A 12,391-nucleotide genomic window follows, 5' to 3' on the forward strand; every position below is an offset into this window, starting at 1 on the left:
AGCAGTGCCCTCTCAACAGCAGCACACATGAGCGTACACGGCGCGCACAACGTAAGCAGAAGAAACCAGGCTGCTTCGGCAAAGCAAGTGAGCGCCATCAGCACACTGAAGCGGAGCTGAGATAGAGGCAGCGAGGGCACAGTGAAAACGGGGTGGCGTGGTGGGGACGCGGAGGAGCTGTACGCCTCCTCAGCAATGCCGCGAAGAGGAGGGAGCGAAGACGAGACTGCTATGCGCTGAAGCAAAGCCTTCCTCGTGTTGCCCGCAGCCTCCTCATTGTCCCTACCCGAGCCTTCTTTCGGAGGCCGTCCATTACCTCGCCTGTTCGTCACTGTGCAGACTTCTCGTCTGTCAACGCCGCACGCCGTCTCCCCTCCCACACACACACAGACACTCCTTAGTCTGGGTGTGCAGAAAAGCAGCCTTATACATCCTTCTCCCCGCCCCTCGCCTTCACGTGCAGCGACGCCCACCAATAACCCGCACATAGCACTCTTCGAGAGTCGCGCCACAAGGGATCAACCATCGCTACGGGCTTGCAGTGCAGTTCTGCAAGCCGTCAGTGGAATCTGCGGCCGGAGAGCTGGGCGGCGGTACGGTAGCTCCGCTGGTCGCGTGCCCCTCACCTGCCACTGTCGCCGTGGAAGCGCTGACGTGCGCTCGTGTTCCACTGGACGAGCGGAAAGGCGTGAGAGACGGTGGGAGTGAGCTGGCCAGCGTCGCCGCTGCCTTTGGTGGCGGAGTGGAATCTCGTGAGTTGGAGCAGTCGTAGACCAACCTGTTCTCTGGCGACAGCGGCACACTTAGCGCAGCTGGCAAAGGCAGGGAAGAGTCGAACGATGTCGATGATGACGCGGATGTGGACGGAGAGGTGGTGGAGGAAGACGCAGTCGCCGACGTGGAGGAAGAAGAGATTAGTGCCGTCCCAGCGCACCTCATACCATAGCTTGCCGGAGGTACGAGCTGCTTCGGAGCTGGAGCAGCAGGCGCACTCGGCCGCGAGATGGCCCCCTTGTTTGCTGCCGCCGCCGCGACGGCGGCGGGTGACGCAGTATTGGCCAGCTGGAGCTCACGCGCTGCCTGTATCTCTCGTGCTCCTTGTGGCTTGTCGATCAGGTAGAGCCGCAAAAAGGCCCTGATGAGTACGTGAATGTCCTCTTGGCGTTCGCAGTTGTGCCCGCCTGGCGTGAACTGCTGCAGGCACGGAATGGGGAAGGCGTCACGAATCATCTCACAGTGCGTCGGGGACACAAAGTCGTCGTCGGCGCCGTGGAACAGCAGTGCGGGCACGCCGCACGCCTTGGCGTACTTGACCGCGTCCAAGTCGTCAATGTCGAAAGCGGCTCGCTTCATGATGCGCTTACGGATGCGCTCCACAATCCCGTGCACCAAAATCTTCGGCAGAACCCGGGCTGTTCGCCCGCCATGTCGCTCCACCAAATCGTCGATGAGCAACCGCAGGGATGCGAATGGCGAATCGCAAACAATACAACGAATCCACGGATCCTTCGAGGCGTACATGATGGCGGCTACGGCGCCCATGCTGCGGCCCCACAGCGCCACTCCGTCCACCTCGTCGCTCTTGAGCGTGAGAAACTCGACGACGGCGACCAGGTCCTGGCGTTCGTAGAAGCCTAGGGAGATATACTCACCCTCCGACATCCCGCTCCCGCAGAAGTCGAAGCAGAAGAGGCTGAAGCCTTCCCGCAGCAGAAAGAGAGCCTCGAGGCCGTCGTAGCGCCCGCCGCAATTCGCGTGGCAGTACACCACGCACGGCACACGGCGGGCAGGATAGGTCTTGAACCACGAGCACTGGAAGCGCAAACCCCGCATGTTTTCCAGCTCAAAGTCGTGGCGCACGAAGCGCTCCGTGCCATCGTCGCCGATGCGGAACACGTTAGGCCCAAGATCGTCAACCTCGTAGGTGGACCGAGGCGGGCGAATAATAAAGTTGCACATGCTGTCCATCAAGCTCGGGCCTGAGGTCAGCTGGAGAATGGCGTCCCTGGCGCTGATCATTGCCTGGGAGGGTGAGAAAAGTGCGAAGCTAGTGAAACAACACGCGGAAGGCGGAGACAGAGAGAGAGGGCGAGAAGAGATGTAAGAGATGCGCACAACCGCAGAAATGCGCGTAAGGCGGGGAGTTCGCGAGGAGTGAGAGAATGTGGAGGCGGCGGCACGTGTGCGTGTATGCGTGCAACGGACGCGAGCGGGTCGTGACACAGAAGCGGGAACAAAAAAAGCAATCACCCAAGATGAGTCGCGGCACGGTTGCAACTGCACAGGTGGTGTTCTTGGTTGTAGGCGTTGTTGCCATGCGAAGCTACACACGCCAGCAGACACGCAAGGTGGGTGCACGCGATCGACTGCAGCTGTCCAGCGCCACAATGAACGAAAAACCGGCTAGAGGCACCCGCAGAAGAGAGCGAAAGCACAGAGCAGCGCGACCCTTGAGAGGCGTCAGCAGAGAGGGAGGTGGGGGACGAGTGGGGTGAGGTAGCGAGAGGAGGGAAGAGATGCGCGATGGCGCGGACAACACAACCAAGCGCGGCAGAGAAGAGAAGTGCTGCAGGGCCCCTTTCCCTTTTCCATCTTGTTACCCCCTCCCCTCCCCTGCAGAGAGAAAAGCACGCAGACATGCACCAAGTGCAGCACGTGATACGGCACGGCGGAAATAATGTGCGACAGATGACGGCCTTGTCCTGCCGCCGCCGTATACGCGATGTCTTCGCCACTGTCATACCCACCAGTTGGGTGGAGCAGCAAGAGGGACTTCTAAGCGAGCTGCCTGTCACGTGGGTGTTTCGATCGTCTTCTTTAGGGCATTGCCTCTCTCTCACGTTCCCCCCCCCACTACTGATGAGGCATTCTCTCCCGGCAAGGTGTCTCATGGCCACAAAAGCGAGAACGGCAAGGCTCTCCTGGAGAGCGCTGAGGGCGCTCAGCAGATCGCTTCCGTCCAGAAAGTGCACACAAGCATGACTGGCACTAGCACCTTCTCCGACACCCACGTGAACCCGCGCTGCACGTGTGCGGTGGTGCACGCGAACGCCAGCGCAATCCCCACCATCCACCCCACGAGCGCTTGCCCAACGGTGTGGTAGCCATTGTAGACACGGCCGACGCCGATGAAAAGCGTCGCGAACAGCAGCAATGCCACCAGTGCATACGGCGATGAGGTCCTTGCCAACGCCGCCGATGCGGAGGCGGCCTTCCGCTGCTGAAGATGACTATATTTGCGCCGTTCCGTGCGATTGCGTCGCGCGCGTGTCCAGCGGCGCAGGAGGTAAACGGAAAAGCCCGCCATGAACTGTGCGTGGTCGCTCGGCATTCCGTACACTGTGGTGTAGCTCATGCCTGCTGCTGGGTGAGCGGGGCGTGGGCTGCGGACGGTTGCCTTGAGCACCACGTTCAGGCACACGCTCAGGATGAGGTAAAGAATAAGATTCATGGCGGGTATGCGACGCTCGCGGCATGGCGCACTCGTCAGCCCAGCCAAGAGCATCATCATCGCCACAGGCACGATAGAAGAGATGCCGAAGAGCTTGCTGAGCAGGTCGTGCTGGCGATAGACAACCTCCGTCATCGCCCACGACCTCCAGTGAGGGGGCTCTGATGGCGTGGCCGACGTTTCCGCTGTGGTCGCTAGAGCTGCAGCATGCTGTCGGTGCTCATGTGCCAATGCCTCACCGTGCCGCATCTCCACGGCCGACAGATGCGTGTAGTCCCACACCAGCCTCGCCGTCTCTAACAACGACATGAATAGAGGAAACGCCGTCTCTACCCAGCGCTGAACACTGGCGCGGGCCACAGGGGCGCAAGAGATGCAAGAAGCTCTCCAAGAGCGAGTGTGTCACGGGAGAGAGAGAAGGAAAGCGCACGAGTGGTCGAAAAGGACGTGGACGGCAGAAGACGGATTGATGGCCGCCAGTCGTTCGCGGTCGACATCATTTGCGATGAAGAGAGCAAAAGCCAGCGAGCGCCGTCGGGGTCGACGCGTTGGCGCTGCCTCGTTCGCGTCTGTCGGTGGACGCCATAGAGAGAGGGAGAGAAGGGAGAGCAAATACTTCGTGTGGCCGGCCATCACCGCTGCCGCTGAGGTCTCAAAAGCTACTTTTTATGTCGCCGTCCATTAGAGGGAAAGAGTGAGCACCTGTCGTGTGCATACTACTGACGCCACGCCCCTTCCCCCACCGGCACCACCAGCGCCACCGTTCAGTACTCTCATCACACCATCACTTGGCCTTGATCGTCCAGGATGTCGCTCTCGACGCCGCGCTCCTTCTCTTCCAGCGCGCCTGGTTTGTTGCGAGTCCAGTACTTGACCTCATGGCCGCTAGACGCGAGGATGTTGCCCAGCGGAGACCAGGCAACACAGTGCACCGGGTTTGGCTTGTCGCGAAACTTCTCATGAGCCGCCTCGATCATCGCCGCGTCGTGGACGACCTCCTCCACGCCATGGGTCATGGTGCCGTCTCCCTCGGCTACCATCCAGTACATCACGCTTCCGTCTGCCCCTGTGCTCGCAAACAGGTCCGATACCGTCGGGTGCCAGTCAACCTTATCTACAGCGTCCGTGTGCCCAGTGAAACGCTTCACCTCAGGCTGCGTCTTGCGTATGTCCCACAACTTCACCGTCCCATCCTTCGACGCGCTCAGCAGCGTCCTTCCATCCGGGTGCCACCGCACGCACGTCAGCGCCTGGCTGTGGCCGTGCAAGGCCGCGATGCTGCCGCGAGAAGCTGTGCGGGGGTCCCACAGTCGGCACTGCGTGTCCTGACTGCCGGTGGCAATGAGAGCTCGATAGGGGTGCCAGTGCGCCGTCGTCACATCACCGCCGTGGCCCTCAAGCTTCACCTCCTCCAGCACGGCCTGATTGCCATCGCTCGCGCCGGCAGTGGCGGTGTGTGCGCCAACCGTGTTCGTGTCCCACACCTTCGCCGACCCATCCTGGCCAGCCGTGCAGAACTTTAGCTCCAGAGGCGCCCACGAGATCTCGCGCACGGCGCGGTGGCTCGTGTCGACCTCTGACATGAAAACAAAGTTGGACATCCACATCTTGAGCTTGCCGGCGTCATCGCCGCTGAGGATGAGGTCGTGGCGACGGCCCCACGCGATGGCGCGGCACGGGCGGTTGTCCTCGTGAGCCACCGTCTTCACCTCCACACCAAAGGACTGCCCGTTGAACAGCAGGAACTCGCCGCGTCCGGTGGAGCACAGCAGACGGCGCCCGCTCGGCGACCACTGCAGGGCGTAGAGTGGCGTGCGGATGCGGCCGCCTTTGCTGTCCGGGTGGTACGAGGTGTTCACCCACTGCGTGCACAGCGCCGTGCTCGCATTGTAGTTGGTTACACTCGCCGTGACAAGGTCCTTTGTGTAATACTCGTGCGGCGCAACGTGGTAGCTGTACGGTGTGCTGCGCGGCACCAGACGTGTGAGGACGTGCCGGATGGCAGGCGAGTAGAAGTCCACCGGTCGCTGGCCGTGCAGTTTGCGACGCGGCGCATATTCCTCGGGGTCGAAATCGCTACGAAAGCGCCGCCGCGGGTCGCCTGGTCCGCCAGCCGGGGGGCCGCCAAAGCCGCCACTGAATCCACCAACACCGCCAAACCCGCCGCCGCCGAAGCTGGCGCCACCCTCGCGCCGTCGTGGGTAGCCGCGATCCATCTACCGCAGACAACGTCAGCCGTAGCAGCTGCCGATGTTGTGCGGCAAGACTAGTGCGCCGGAAAGATACTTTGAAAGAGAAGGAAGCGGAAGACGTCAACTCTCTCAGGTGCCCTTCTGACGCAGCGGCACTCAGGCGATTAGGCGAATATCTGTTTCTCCGTGGGTATGGGTGCGTGTGTGCACACGCCGTCATCAAGCAGCAGAGGCTCGAGAGCGAGAGAGAAGAGAAAAGGTAAGCGGCACGGAATAGTAACAAAAAGCGAAGATTAATACGCAGAGAGAGAGGGGAGAGGCACGAGGTGAGAAAGCCGCCGTTACTGCCATCAACAGCGGCAGCAGCAGCAATGGCACTCAGTTGCAGCAGGCCCCAGTCGCGACTCTGTCACCCCAACTCCTCTGCAGAGCTCAGAGAGCCGACGTCTTTTATCATGTTTCCGTTGAGGTCACGGGCACACGCACATGTGCAAGCATGCGGGCAGGTTCGAGTGATGAACGGAGAGTAAGAGGTAGGCGTGGCGCTGGAACGCAGTCAGGGCTGTGTGGCTATTCTTACTTTACTGGTGCCTCTCACCAGCAACCGCAAGGCACCGTCTCGTCTCATCCCCTCCCTTCCCTCTGCAAGCGTGCATGGATAAGAGAAGTGTAGGGCTGCAAGGAGGGAAGGGGGTGTGGCGCTGATCAATGCTATCCGTGCATGTATTGGCTTCATCGGCCTGCGTCTCCGTGCGTATCTTGCAGTGACGACGGGGTGCTGCGCTCTCAGCGCGAAGGGGATGGAGAAGAAGTTGAGGAACGGGTGAAGCGAAGGGGACGATCCACGTGCCGCCCGCAATGACTGGGCACAGCAGGATCCAGAACGTGCACAGGAAGAGAGACCTGCTTCGCCGTCCCCTACGCTCTCTGCGCCACTCCCGCCCCCGACTCCCACTCCTACCTCCATGAGCATGGTCGGACCGTCTCCCTTTGGCTAGCTTACGATCAACTGCACCGACAGCTCCGTCGGCATCACTGTGACCGAGGAACCGGTAGGCACCTGCACAGACTCGCCGTCCACCACCAGCAGCGCCGACCCCAGCCTCCCCTCACCCCCATCGTTCTCTGGTGGCTGGGTCGAGCGTGTTGCGAGGACGGGGAGCTGTGAAGCAGCAGGGAAGTCGATGCGCAAGCCGCGCACCTGCTCCTGCATCGCGACGCCGTCCTCTGCAAGAATATAGCCTTCCCTCGCCTCTCGGTGCAGAAGATGCCACATCCGCATGCGGGTTGCCTCGGCTGTGGCCGTGGTGACGGTAAGTTGTCGCCGATGGTACGTGGCAGCGGGGGTGAGGGAGTATCCGGGCTGCAGCTGCGGCATCTGCGAGGCCACGAGGAGACGCAGCGGCCCAACACTGGAGGAGGCGGTCTCATTGTTGATGTGCGTCAGCACTACCGTCGATTCAGGAGGCGCGTGCTCGATAGTGGTGAACAGTGCTATGGCGGTAAAGCACCCGAGTGCGGCGGGCATGGAAACGTACTCCTCCTGCACCTTCTTCCAGTTGCCGTGCCGCCGCACCGACGCCGCGTAGGTGCCAGTAGCAACATAGGAGCACATGTAGCGTATTGGAAACGCGCCGTAAGGCGCGTGTGGATGATGCAGATGCACGGCCCACAACGGAACACGAACGGCGCGGCCCACCACGAGACTCGAAACCGCGCGCTCCACTGAGGTGACACCGAGCGAGGTGGCTATGGAGTTGTGCAGGCCGGCGGGTACCAAAAGCAACGGCATAGACTCCAGCACCGACGGCAGCGGCACTGCTGTGTTTGGCCCTGCGCCTGAGGATGGCATGGCCGCAATAAGATTCAGAGCACTGTTCACCGTACCGTCACCACCGCAGAGAACCAGCGCCTCCGCCTGCGGCAACGCCCGCTGCAACTGCTCCGCAACATCATCGTTCGGGATGTGCACGTCGTGGTGCACAATGCCAGCGCGGTCAAGGTACCCTTTAAGTATGCTGGCGAAGGTCTGCACGGCATGCCGACTACCGCTGCGGTTGTTGACGACGAGCACGCATCTCTTCAGGAAAGGCATCCGACCGCGTCGAGGTCAACCTCGACGCGAACGCTCTCTCCTCTTCAGTATAGCTTTCCTGTTGGCCTCCCCGAATGGCACGTGTGTGCGCACCACACTCACTCACGCGCTAGGTAGTGGATGGCGCTCATGCAAAGGCGGGCACCGGTGCACATGCCACGACGTATGAGAGAGACACGGCTGCTGAGCTCACTGCGCGCTGATAGATAGCACGGGTCGTCGATTGGGTGCAAGCAGTGGGCACGCTGCAAAGGAGGAGAGAAAGGGGTGAGAAGTGATAGAGTCGAAGAGAGTCGTCCCGCTGCGCACTTGAAGCACACGCACAACGAAAAGCAGCATGCATGCACTCCCGTGCAGGCATCAGGCCCTCACTGCCTTCTTGTGACTCGTTTGGACATTGGTGGTGTGGCAGCGGTACCGAATCACGTGTGTGTGTGTGTGTGCGTGCGAGTGTGTCTGAGAAAGAGAGGGAGGGATGGGGAAGGGAGGGGCAGACCGTCACGCCTGATCGGCCCGCCCTGTCCCTACGTCTTTTCGTTGCCATGCTTCCTCAGATCCTCTTTTATTTCCTGCCTTTCCCCATTTGTGTTTTGGTAGGAAGCATCACTGACAGTGAAAGCAACGCCGGAGTGCACACTCATGGCGCGGTGTGGAGAAAGGCACGGGTGCAAGAGCGCACACATGCCCATGTGCGCTTTTACCCCGATGTACCAGGAATCATAAGGGGACTCATCACATCACGACCAGTACCACCGAGATGCGTGAGTCTTGAGCACTGCGGCCTTCTAGTCTCGCGCTCGAAGGGGCAGAATCGGGCGGCGCCGTTTCGCGGCAGACGAATGGTGACGCCGCAGCACGTAAACCATACACAGCACCGCCGCCACGATGACAAGGACGATGGTCAGAAAGGTGTCCATGCTGAGAAGGTTGTGGTACACATTTATGGCACCGCCGTGATCGTTGATCGAGCGCTTCGTGGTGGATTCCGTCACCCTGACGGTCCCCTCGTGCAGCGCTTCGGGGTTCCACTTGTAGCGGGATCGCAGGTACTTCGACACCTCTGCCTCCACAAAGCGGTCCTCCTCCTTGCCGGTGACGTCGTCGCGAATACATGCGGGGCACTGCTCGACCGTCGGGAAAATCCGCTTTGGCACCAGCGGATCGCCTCCCTCCCCCAACGAGGCGAGACGCCGGTTCACCTCGTTGTGGAAGCGCCACAGCTGCAACACCGGGTCCTTGTCCCCTGGCTGAAAGCGGAGAAAATGTGTGAGGCACGCATCACAAGCGAAGAAGTGCCGCGCGTAGTCGAGAATGATGAACAGTACCTCGGTATTGTTGTCGTCGGCAACGCCTGCCGTGAGCTCGTCGGCGTCCACGCGCGCCGCATTCACCGTCAGGGAGTGGTAGAGCAACCACATACCGCACGGAAAGCCGCGGTAACGCCATGAAGACCCCTTGCACGTTCGCCAACTCAGATGTCGCGGTGTTCCCTGGTATGGGATACCCGCGGACAAAACAAGCTTCTGCCAGTCGCCCACAGAGGAGGCAAAATCGGCTACGCTGCTCTGCGCGCCATCCACCCTACGGTTGACGGTCATAGAGTACAGCAACACATCCGCCCCAAGTCCAGGCAGTCGCTGCTGCACCAAGCGAAGAAACCTAAAAAGAGCTCGGCGCCGTGCAGCAGACTCAAGACCCTTCAACGCCACTTCGTGGAAGAGGGTTTCGAAAAACGCGTTGGCGACATCTACAACGTGAAACGTCGTCTCTTCCACGAAGTTCGAAGTGCTGGCAGTGGGTAGAACCCCGCCAGCGCCGGCTTCCGCGGCGTCGCTCTCCTTCGAGTTGCGCAGGTAGGTGCGCATGTGCAGGCAAAGTTCCTTATTCGTTGCCCTCCAGAGGTTAGTCGAGGCACTCGTCCACATTTTGCGCGCCGTGTTGAAGTGTGCGTTCGGATTTGCCCCTTGTCCTATCAAGGCGCGCGTCATGTTGATGGGCTTCGCCTCCACGTTACCCTTGTCGAGGAGATTCTTATTAGCGACGACAGGTTCTAGAGTAGTCGCGTTCACGGGCATATCAGATGGAAAGAGGAAGTAAAAAGAGGGAACGCCGACCACCCTCAGCTCGTGGCAGTCGTGCATGCTCGTCTCGCAGTTGAGCGCCGCCACTGTGACCTCGTTCAGCACATCTCCGCTGTCTTCGAGCGTCTCCTCCGCGATGCGGGCAACGAGCGGGGCAGAGTGGCGGCAGTGGCCGCAACTGTCCAAGTAGGTGACCAGAATCCATGGGCACATGTGCGCCGACTCGTGCAACTCCCTCAGGCTCGTGCTGTTGATGTCCACCACCTCGAAGGCATCGCGGAAAAGCGAGCGCGACTCAGAGAAACGCGCGGCGACGCCGGGGCAGTAGAACACCGCGAGAGCGCATAGGCATAGGACTGCCACGGCAAGCCGATGAAGCCGTGTCATGGGCAACGGCAGTGGCGCCACCGCAAGACGAGAAATGCGCAATAAGAGGAGCACGAGAAGCGAAGCTGCGCCCCACCTTCCCCCCTTCCTTATGAAGCGAGACAGAAAAGAAGCACAAGAGAGAAAGTGAGTGCAACACGCAGGAGTCGTGACGGTGGCCGGGATAGTCAGGGGATGGCGGAAGCGCTGGACGAGAGAGTGAGAACGGGCGGAAACAGGTCGAGGCGTGAGTAAAGAAGAGTTACCACTTCTGCTGGTGCTGTGTGTGTGTGTGTGTGTGTGTGTGAAGTCACCGCTCTTGCGGTGCCCCGCCGCGCTCACAGATGAAGAAGCAAGCGCGAGTGGCATTCGCAGCCGCGTATGTGTTTCATGGAAACGGGCGGAGGGGGAGTGGTCAGGAGGGGAGGCAAGATGGACAGAAGCGCGTGCACATGTACAAAACGCAACGTGAAAGATGAACAGCAGCGCCACCGGCTGCTAAGGGAGAGGAGCGTGAGCCCCAAAGGCACACACATGCAGACACACATGCGAAATGTCTCAGCGTCACAGAAAGCATAGAGCGCCACGGCTGTCGCCGCCCTTCGTCGCCTGAACGAAGAGAGCGGGTGCAGGCGGAGAATGAGCACACAGCGGCACGCATCCAGACATCTCGCCATTCGCCTTCCGCCTGTGATGATGAACCTTCACCTCAGGCACGATATGGGCGTCATGCGAGCAGCGTCCTGTTTTCTCCGCAGATATGTTCCTCCATCCATGAGCAGCCCCACCGTACGGCTCTCTCCATCGCTCGGCACCTTTTCCACCACCACCCCCCGCTACTCTGCGCCCAAAGCCTGATCAGTGAGCGCCTGATATGAGAATCGAGAGACGCAGGACAAGCGGCTCCCTCCCAAGACATACACTCGCACATCGCATACACCCCAGCACAGCTTCAGGCATTGGGAAGGACGGCAAGAGTAAGACAAGAAACGCTAACGACAGCGATGAGGCCTGCTCCTCGCAGGCAACAGAAACTGCGCCGTACCATCCGAATTCTCACCGCAGCTACGCCGCACCACCATCCTATCCCCTCCAACTCTCCAACACCTACAACGGAACACACCCACGCTCCTTTCACACAATGTCACCGTCGCATCGAGCACCGTGAACCATAGTCACTCTCACGGAGCGCACTCTCGCTCCAGTGGCACATCGCTGCCGCCACACTCAAAACTCCGCCGCCTCAGTCTAACACGCTGCACGCGTGCATCGTTCTGCTTCGCATCAATGCAACACTTGATCAGATCCCACAGGTAATAGAATCGTGTCTGGCATCACCACGGCGAAGGCACACACACAGGAAGGGGGGACAGCGGCCACACTCACATGCACCGCAGGAGCAGCAGTGCTGCACCGCGAGCAACGCAGCACGCCATGGGCACGCACTCACGCGCGTGCAGCCCCACTCAGTTCGCACCGCTTCGTCGCGAAGGGCGCTCGTTGCGTTTTTCGTGTTCATGCAAGATGCATCAGATACCACAGGAATGCACGGCGAATCATCACGTGGGGGGGATGCAGGAGAAGTTTCGTGCACGCACACGCGCGCTCGATAGCCCTCTTTCGCAGATTGGTATGCGTGTGCGGATGCGCACCGGCGCCGCCACACTCAAAACTCCGCCGCCTCAGTCTAACACGCTGCACGCGTGCATCGTTCTGCTTCGCATCAATGCAACACTTGATCAGATCCCACAGGTAATAGAATCGTGTCTGGCATCACCACGGCGAAGGCACACACACAGGAAGGGGGGACAGCGGCCACACTCACATGCACCGCAGGAGCAGCAGTGCTGCACCGCGAGCAACGCAGCACGCCATGGGCACGCACTCACGCGCGTGCAGCCCCACTCAGTTCGCACCGCTTCGTCGCGAAGGGCGCTCGTTGCGTTTTTCGTGTTCATGCAAGATGCATCAGATACCACAGGAATGCACGGCGAATCATCACGTGGGGGTGCCGCAGAGAGAGAGAAGGGGATGAGGGCCAGACGACGGTGCTGATCGGCGTGGAGTGTGAAGAGGAGCACAGGCGTCACATGGGCGACTGGCGAAAGCAAAGGAGGTTGGCTGTAGCGATGAGATGGAGCCTGGATGCCATGTTCCTGTTCTTGAAGATGTCTGCGGCTGCGTCTCTCTTGAAGTGAGTGCAGGT

The 12,391-nt window shown here is 60.5% G+C and overlaps 5 protein-coding genes and 3 non-coding genes across 8 annotated transcripts; all 8 read right to left on the bottom strand.

The window, feature by feature from the left end:
• Positions 1–528: 528 nt before the first annotated feature.
• On the bottom strand, positions 529–2,019 carry LINJ_30_0400 (conserved hypothetical protein; the record flags this gene model as incomplete). Its single annotated transcript, XM_001466849.1, has 1 exon — positions 529–2,019. The coding sequence occupies one exon, from the start codon at positions 2,017–2,019 to the stop codon at positions 529–531; it is 1,491 nt and encodes a 496-aa protein (XP_001466886.1).
• A 922-nt stretch (positions 2,020–2,941) lies between these two features.
• Positions 2,942–3,760, bottom strand: LINJ_30_0410 (putative dolichyl pyrophosphate phosphatase; the record flags this gene model as incomplete). Its single annotated transcript, XM_001466850.1, has 1 exon — positions 2,942–3,760. The coding sequence occupies one exon, from the start codon at positions 3,758–3,760 to the stop codon at positions 2,942–2,944; it is 819 nt and encodes a 272-aa protein (XP_001466887.1).
• Positions 3,761–4,227: 467 nt separating this feature from the next.
• On the bottom strand, positions 4,228–5,667 carry LINJ_30_0420 (WD-40 repeat protein; the record flags this gene model as incomplete). The annotated part of the gene is made up of 1 exon (XM_001466851.1): positions 4,228–5,667. One exon carries the CDS (start codon positions 5,665–5,667, stop codon positions 4,228–4,230), a length of 1,440 nt encoding a protein of 479 aa, XP_001466888.1.
• A 970-nt stretch (positions 5,668–6,637) lies between these two features.
• On the bottom strand, positions 6,638–7,738 carry LINJ_30_0430 (conserved hypothetical protein; the record flags this gene model as incomplete). Its single annotated transcript, XM_001466852.1, has 1 exon — positions 6,638–7,738. One exon carries the CDS (start codon positions 7,736–7,738, stop codon positions 6,638–6,640), a length of 1,101 nt encoding a protein of 366 aa, XP_001466889.1.
• Positions 7,739–8,523: 785 nt separating this feature from the next.
• On the bottom strand, positions 8,524–10,206 carry QSOX (putative quiescin sulfhydryl oxidase; the record flags this gene model as incomplete). Its single annotated transcript, XM_001466853.1, has 1 exon — positions 8,524–10,206. One exon carries the CDS (start codon positions 10,204–10,206, stop codon positions 8,524–8,526), a length of 1,683 nt encoding a protein of 560 aa, XP_001466890.1.
• A 928-nt stretch (positions 10,207–11,134) lies between these two features.
• LINJ_30_snoRNA1 lies at positions 11,135–11,417 on the bottom strand. The gene has a single exon (XR_001203186.1). It is a non-coding gene (small nucleolar RNA).
• Positions 11,418–11,892: 475 nt separating this feature from the next.
• Positions 11,893–11,943, bottom strand: LINJ_30_snoRNA2. Its single transcript, XR_001203187.1, has one exon. It is a non-coding gene (small nucleolar RNA).
• Positions 11,944–12,124: 181 nt separating this feature from the next.
• On the bottom strand, positions 12,125–12,186 carry LINJ_30_snoRNA3. Its single transcript, XR_001203188.1, has one exon. It is a non-coding gene (small nucleolar RNA).
• Positions 12,187–12,391: the final 205 nt, after the last annotated feature.

This window comes from Leishmania infantum, chromosome 30, assembly GCF_000002875.2.
Source record: "Leishmania infantum JPCM5 genome chromosome 30".
In the NCBI taxonomy this organism is placed as follows: Eukaryota; Euglenozoa; class Kinetoplastea; order Trypanosomatida; family Trypanosomatidae; genus Leishmania; species Leishmania infantum.